Genomic DNA, 7,542 nt, shown 5'->3' with positions numbered 1-7,542 from the left:
GTGGAGGGAAGCAGCGGGAGTCGTGTTTGCTTGAGAGGAACCCCAGGCAGGTGTGAACACTCCGTCCAGTGTCAGTGATACTAGCTGCTCTCCTTTTCGGTTTTGGAAAAAGGCAATAAAATCAGAAAAGTGAAGTCCAGAGGGCAAAAGAAGGAGTTGACTAGGAAGAAGAGAGTTAAGAAAGGCCAACATGAGGGCTGCCAGGACGCCCTTGGTGCCTTCACCAGCAGGAGGGCAGACGGCAGCCAGCACTCAGGCGAAAACACGCTGATGGGTCTATTTGGGTCAAGTTGGACAACAAGACACCTCTGTATATTGGAGTTGAATTCTGTTTTCTTTATTCTATGTCTGCAGTGAACACAACTCGGAAAAGACCATTCAGGCTCTTTCTACACAGGGTGATAAGAAAGTCCAAACACTTAGTTAGAGAAAAGGAAACTCCACCCTACTAATGGAAAAGAGAATGTCCTGATTAGAGCAATACAGCTGGTTATCGATTTGGGTCATATTCTGAGTCCCACTCCAATTTGCCTTGAAGACAGAGTTTAGTTAACAAAGAGGACTATTATGTCAGTTATTATTTGTTTTTAAAAGAGAAAGGACATTTATCATAAACATATTAATAGTAACAAGAATAAACCTAAGAGCAAACAGGTATGTCGTGCTTACCACACACAAAGAACTAGTCTGAGTATATTAACTAATTTAATCCAAACATACTTTGAAAGTATCACATTCACTGAGAGAGATTAAGTTTTATTTCAGAATGTGTGAAGAAAGATTAATTTGACATTCTTTATCTCCGTCAGGATAAATTGTTTAAAATCACTAATGGCCTCACACTAAAAGCCATCTCCTGAGTTTAAATAATATGTGTTTCCTAGCGCTGCTCTCCTGAGGATTAGTGTGACAAAGTTTCAAAGCAATTCCCTTTGAAATGACAATTAACATAATCACCGAGCACTTAAAGCATATGGCATTGTACTAGGCAGTGAAATTATTTTTCCAGTAAGTTTTCTTCTCCTCTGAAAAGAATCACACTTACACCCCAACAGCCAGAGACACGCTCTAGATTCCAGGGGCAACGCTCATTAGCATTTAAGAAGTCCCAGGATTTCATTTCAACTCCTCAGAAGTTCTGAAAATCTTACAAAGTTAAATCATTGTAGTATATAGTGACTATAAGAAAAGTAAATTTGTAATATACATTGTCCCTTATGTCAGAAAACTTAATTTAAAAAGCAACATTGAATAAGGAAGTAAATGTATAGGCTTTTGAATTCTCCAACTGCTTTCTGCAGTAGATAATTAAAGGTGTATATTCATTTGGGGTTTTCTGTTTACAAAATACTTCCATTGACATTATCTCATTTAATCATGTTATCTAATCCTGACTGAGTTATTATTACCACCATCACATTTTACAAAAGAGATAAAGTAACTTATTAACAGTGTGTTCCCTGTACTAGTGAAGGCTTGAACTCCCATCTTTTGACTCAAAGTCTTGTTACATTAACACCATATCACATCTACTGCAAGAAATATGGAATAAGAAAGAAAAATATGTAGCCTATGACTTTAGCTAAACCCATACCTCTCACTGAACTGTGTTAAGCTTGTCCTGATTTTGGTTAAAGCCAACTTAAGGATTCCAAAATCCCATTGAAAGCCTCTGCGTTGGTACCAATAAACCCTATCATATTAGTAAGGCAAAATTATGAGACCTGGCATCAGAATGGGAAAGCTAAACCACAGGAGGGAAAAAGAGGAAAAGCAATGCCATAAAGGAATTAAATTAAAAAAAATTAAACATAGAAGCCAAAGGAAATTACTCTAAAGGACCCATCAGCCCCTTCCTCACACTACGAGAACACAGCCGATATGAAATAAGGTTGGCTGTGTTTGAGTAATTATCTTTAATTTGCCCCCACCAATAACCAAAATCCATTTTTACTTACCCAATAACTTGATGTTCATAATACTGCAACGTCCTCTTGAGAGTTTGCTGTATCGTCTGAGGCTACAGAATGATAATAATAATAAAAATACATTATCAGCAGATCAGCGCCATTCCCAGCTGAGCATTGTAGGCAGATAGGTAGCTTCTGATTATCTCCTGAGAGTTTCCATTTTACAATATTAACCCATTTTGCATTCTGCCACGTATTATCCCCACAGGAACTAGTCCGAGGCACTCAGCAATTACCCAGAATTTCCCAATTCAAGCGTGATAGTATTTCCTAGCCATATTTTTTTTTCAATTCTTTTGTACCAGCTAGTAGGTTCCATCAAGTAGTCATTGCCTGCCTACCACAAGCCTCGCCCTTGGGGGTGGTGGGGAGGCGCACACAGCTCAGACGTGGGTCACTGTTCTTCCTTCCTACTGCGTGTGATCTCAACAAGATCACGGCCAACAGAAATTAAATGGCATGTCTAATTATTTTCCTTGATGTTCGTAACAAGGCTTTAAAGGATGGTTTAGCAAGCAACAATAAATTTAGTTAAATCTGCCACCATTATAATAAGAGATATTTTTAGACTTAGACGATCTTTCTTTCTTTTCCCTGGGTTCTATGCCTGAGGGCACTAATAGGAAGGTTAGAATAGGATGGAAAAGAGGCAGTCCAGGCCCATGGCCATGACTTCCCCTAGGAGTCAGCCTGCTTTTCTGAATGATTCAAGACATTTTCAAGCAAGGGTTCTTTGTGGAGCCTCCTAGTTTGGCCACAAATGCTTTAGACAAATAAAAAAAAAAAAAAAAGTGGTCTGCAGCAAATACCCAAGCAGGTCATAACGGAATTTCTTAATCTTCTCTTCCTCATGATGGTTCAAGACAAAGTTTCTTAATCCTAGACCAAGAAATTACTCTTGGACCTAGTTAGGCAGCAGAGCCTGAACTTGGAGTGTTGGTCTCAGAGAGCCATGAACAGGACACCAAGATCTCAGAACATAAATTTTATTAGGAAGTCTGGAGAAGAACCAAACTCTCCATGGCAAAGAGAGGAATATTTTAAATAATAAAAGCCTGGAGACAATCAAAGAGGAAAAAAGTAAGTAAATGTTTATCAAAACATGGATCTATTATAGCCCAGGTCCAATTTCAGGAGAGCATAGTGACAGCGTTACAAGTCCAAGTGGACGAGGTGGACGGCAGCGTGGTAACCTCGGGGCTGCTGCTGACCAGACTCACAAACCCCTAAAAAACCATCTGCAGAAAACCTCCAGCACGGTGCTAACACCTAAGAAGCTGTTAACAAATATCACTTTCCAAATCCTAACGCTTCAAAGTGCTTCTCTTAAAAACAAGTCATTTAAAGGAGACCTGAGAGGTCTACATCAAGGTTCATTTTCACCTACTCCATAGTCACTTCTTTACAAAAGATACCCAGGACAGATGTGCCACTCTGCCTAGCAACAGTCTTAAACCTTTAACATCCTCCTCGGTGGGAAATGCTTACCTTAAAGCTAGAGGAAAGGGATCTTAAATTAAATCAGGGACACACGCCGAGATCTACCCCACACTACCATGTAAGAGAACTCATTCCCAGCACAGCCTCAGACCTACACTTTACAGGGAATCCAATTCACAAATTAATTTTAGGAGGATCAGCCTCCCAGTGTTTCAAAGAGATACAGGGAAACTTCTCTCAGCAGCTTTTTTCATTTATATTGGGGTAAAAAGATGAACAAGACCTCAAAACGGCACCAATGTGTCTATTCCCCCAGATAAAACCAGAGAAAATGGGACACACCTAGGAAAGAAAAACCATTCCCGAACCAGTAAGCAGTGGAGCGGTTGAGAACTCTAAAGAAAATGAAGCAGAACCAGCAGTCCTAGTACTTATAAAAAGCGTGCTTCCACAACCCGACCCGCAGCAATCTAAACCAAACCACTCAGTCACCAGCTCGGTACCCCTGGGATCGGGGCTCTCGCCGAGCTTTGCAGTTTCTGAGCTCAGATAACTTTCCCTTTGGCTCAGGCTCGCCATGCAGTGAATATCCACTTAGGGATTATCCTTCCAGTAACCTCTGGTCACAAAACATGCAACAGAAAGCAGGAACTGCAGTGCACAGGGCCAGGGAAGTCCAGAATGACCTCATTTGTACAAAAGAACATGTTTTTCTTGTACCAGTCATTAAAAAGCACGTTTGTGAAAGGAGCTAAGCCTTTAAAAGAACTGACTTTTTTCTTGTATGAGGCAATTACTTCCACTCCTAGCAGGAGTTAGATTTATGGTTTCCAAGTACATTAAAAGAAAATGTTCTCTGGACACATCCAACAAACCTTCGAATTGGTAAAGTATTTAGACACATCGTCTTGCTTGCCAAAGCCAGTGGGTACGTTCTAATGGCCTAAACCCCAAGTGTAGAGACTGGCAACAGACTAGCTCCTGATCTTCAGCAAGCCACGGCAGATTGCAGCACCAAATGTCACCTGGTCGTGGATCCACTCAGGTCTTCAGAGTTCGCCTGATGGCCTCAACCCATGGCCTTATCAGTGAGAAGTGTTTTCACACAAGCTCAGTCTCCCTGAACTAAATAAAAAGCATGACGTGAAGACCTACAAATGGGCCAACACCTTCCACTGGGTGACTTTTGCCTTGAGGGTGGCAAGAGCTATCTCTTTGTCAAACCTTTCCACGTGCCCACGTATGCCAGCGACACAAGTTAGTGTAAATCAGTGGTGACAGGACAGTGGCTTTGAAGACGCACTGACTTTATCTTCTTCTTTAAAAATACGGCTCCCTAACCATCCCTACTGAAGAGGACCATCAAACCCTCTACACGCAAGATCCCATTCTTCTTTGTATATCTGTCCTTTCCTTTAAGAAGATGATCAGAAACATGATTTAAAAAGAGGTTAAGGTCACATTGAGTTCAAAGTCAAGCTCCAGGACCCACTCGCTAGATGACCTTGGGCAATCTACTTAAGCTCTCCAGATAAGGTTCTTTATGTGCACTTCATTTATATAGAAATGAGTTGAGATAATTGAAGCACAGTCTCTGGTCAGAGTAGGTGCACAACTACAGTCACAGCCAAACCAGGCTGAAAACCCGGCTCCTACCCCAAGGATCTGATGATCTAGTGGAAGAGAGTCGGTTGAGGTTAGAAAACCCATTCCCTAAGTGTTACGTCTCAACATCCTCATACCTGAAGGAACAGAAATAAAAATCAATCAGTGAAGCTACCGACACTCCTACTGATGAGTGATTGCTGCCAATTCCAGTAGACAGAAGAAGGATTAGGAAGACGGCAGATGAACTTCCAAATATTTCCAATGAAACATTAAAATCAGTCCAGAGAAATGGGGACAAAAGCAGAATTCTCAAAATTCAGACTGAGGACAGATCTGAAGCCAGGCCTGCAAATGGGAAAGATGTTGACACTCGGTTTCTAAGATCTAGGCCCCCAGTGTCACACTGCACTGCCACCAAGAAACAACCCACCAACCTCCTTCCCTGGAAACAAAGAACGTGCAACCCCAGGGCGGCCGCAAAGCCCTACCCTTGAGGCTCTAAAAGACAAGAGTAGAAAGGAAAGACTTCACTGTTCCTAGCATAAAATGAAAACAGGTCTGTGAGTTTTCTCTGGTTTCTCCAAATTAAGATATAAATTGCAGTAGGAAAGCAGTTTTTTAATGTTAACATCAAATTAAAGAATCACATATATTCAAATTAATGGACGCTTCCTGGGATCACACATAATAATAGTGGCCTCCTATTATCCCAACTCAGCACAAAGAAGCGATGGATGCACACGTGTTTTATGGGGCTCAATGAGAGGGTGCCCTAAAGCTTCCATCATCCGTCAACAAGCAGCCGTTTTCATGGCCAGTCTCTAACATCTTTGCCCCACTTGGCTAGCACTGCCTGATCCCCACAGACTCAACGTTATGCTCAAGAAAGGTTGTGGGACCCAAAAAGCCAGCCCTGACACAGTCCCAGCAGAGCCGGAGGAGGGATCGCTGCAGAGTGGGAAGAAGCAGTTCCCAGCAGCTGCGGGCTCAGACGGTCCTGCTGAGGCTCCCACACAGTCCCTGCTCTGGATATCCGCGCCAGATGGTGCGGGGCTCAGGCGGGAGGCAGAGTCAAGATGTGAGTGTGCCGCAGCATGAAACACAGTTGTCATCACACAAAAGACGTGCATCTTTATTTTACAAAGATGAAGACGCTGAGGCGCAGGGAGGTTGAGTAAGTCCCACAAGATCACACAGCTGGGGAGTGAGTGAGACGCTGCAAGGCGGGGCTCGCTCCAAAGTGGGTCCTCCTTCCGCTGACCCTTCGAGGGTCCCTTCCACATTCTGTGAATCTGTGTCCTTAGTTAATACACAGCACTTCATGCCGAAAAAAAATAAAAATAAAACCGCCAATAGTTTAAAAACAAACTTCTCATTTCTGCTTAGTGCACATATGCATGAGATAGAGATTCAATGGGAAAAAAGTCTGTCTTCTAGGGCGCCGCGTGTGGCTCAGAGGAGTAGGGCGCTGGCCCCCTATGCCGGAGGTGGCGGGTTCAAACCCAGCCCCAGCCAAAAACTGCAAAATAGTCTGTCTTTAAAAGAAAAAACATAAATAGCCTTATCATTTTATTTCTTTAAATATGAAGAAATTACCCATCAAGGTCAGAAACTAAATGATATATATAGTATTTAATTATTAATGCTCTAATCAAATTCACCTGGGGAGCTTTGTAAAAATTCCCGATGCCTGAGTTTTATCTTCAGATTTTCCAACTCAACTGGCCTGGGGGACCCGGTTGCTTCTCATGTGTAGTCATGGTGGAAGCCTTTTATTTAAGGTACAAACACAATGAACAAGACCAATACACCATAAACCTTATCTGAGTAAGTCAGTATTAATGACATTGGAATCTCTATATTTAAATATCAAGAGAGGTAAGCTTCTGAGAGATGTTCGCTCCTAACTGCTTAATTCAAAGGTAGTCCTATTGATTTAACTGTTACTAATGGCTTATAATCAAATGTGAATTTGTTAGATTAACAAAGAACTATATTGCTTGAAGTATAAATAGAGGCTTTTTTTTAATTTCCAAGTAATTTACTCCCATGTAAATAAGTCAGCGTTCAGTGTTGGACTGACACGCACATAAAAATACACCTAGTCTGAGTCCTGTTCTTCATGCCTGGCACGGCTTTAAGCCCGTTACATACACTAGCGCCTTTGATTTTCACATCAACTTATGAAATAGGCATTATTATTTCTCTCATTTTATGGATAAGAAATCTGAGACACGGAAAGTTTAAGCCGCCACATGGGCAGAAAGGGGCAAAGCCAGACCTGGGACCCCGGTAAACCGACACCAGAATGAAAGCACATAATTTGCACCCCACGCTGTGCACAATATTTAATGTTTTGTATTTGAGTAAGTACTTTAAAGTTACATTTTTAATACAGATTATCCTATTTGATCCTCACACTAATCAGTAAAAGAGTTTGACTGATGAAAAAAAACCAAAGTTAGAGAGATGGGGAGACCTGCTCGACATCACGTAAGGAAACACTCTTTGACATAAAAAGCAT

At 41.7% G+C, this 7,542-nt stretch overlaps 1 protein-coding gene across 1 annotated transcript in view; it reads right to left on the bottom strand.

Moving 5' to 3' along the window:
* The window catches only part of GUCY1A2 (guanylate cyclase 1 soluble subunit alpha 2), a 255,199-nt gene extending 251,210 nt beyond the window's left edge, over positions 1–3,989 (bottom strand). Inside the window, exons 1-2 of the mRNA XM_012813478.2 lie at positions 3,903–3,989; positions 1,959–2,020 (exon numbers count right to left, since the gene is read on the bottom strand). Of these exons, the coding sequence (XP_012668932.1) occupies positions 1,959–2,020; positions 3,903–3,989 (149 nt within the window). The remainder of the gene's footprint in view (positions 1–1,958; positions 2,021–3,902) is intronic.
* Positions 3,990–7,542: the final 3,553 nt, after the last annotated feature.

Source organism: Otolemur garnettii, unplaced genomic scaffold (assembly GCF_000181295.1).
Source record: "Otolemur garnettii isolate 467f Iridium unplaced genomic scaffold, OtoGar3 scaffold00266, whole genome shotgun sequence".
Lineage (NCBI taxonomy): Eukaryota > Metazoa > Chordata > Mammalia > Primates > Galagidae > Otolemur > Otolemur garnettii.
Note: the sequence above shows the minus strand (reverse complement) of the source record. Positions and strands in the feature narration are given on the sequence as shown.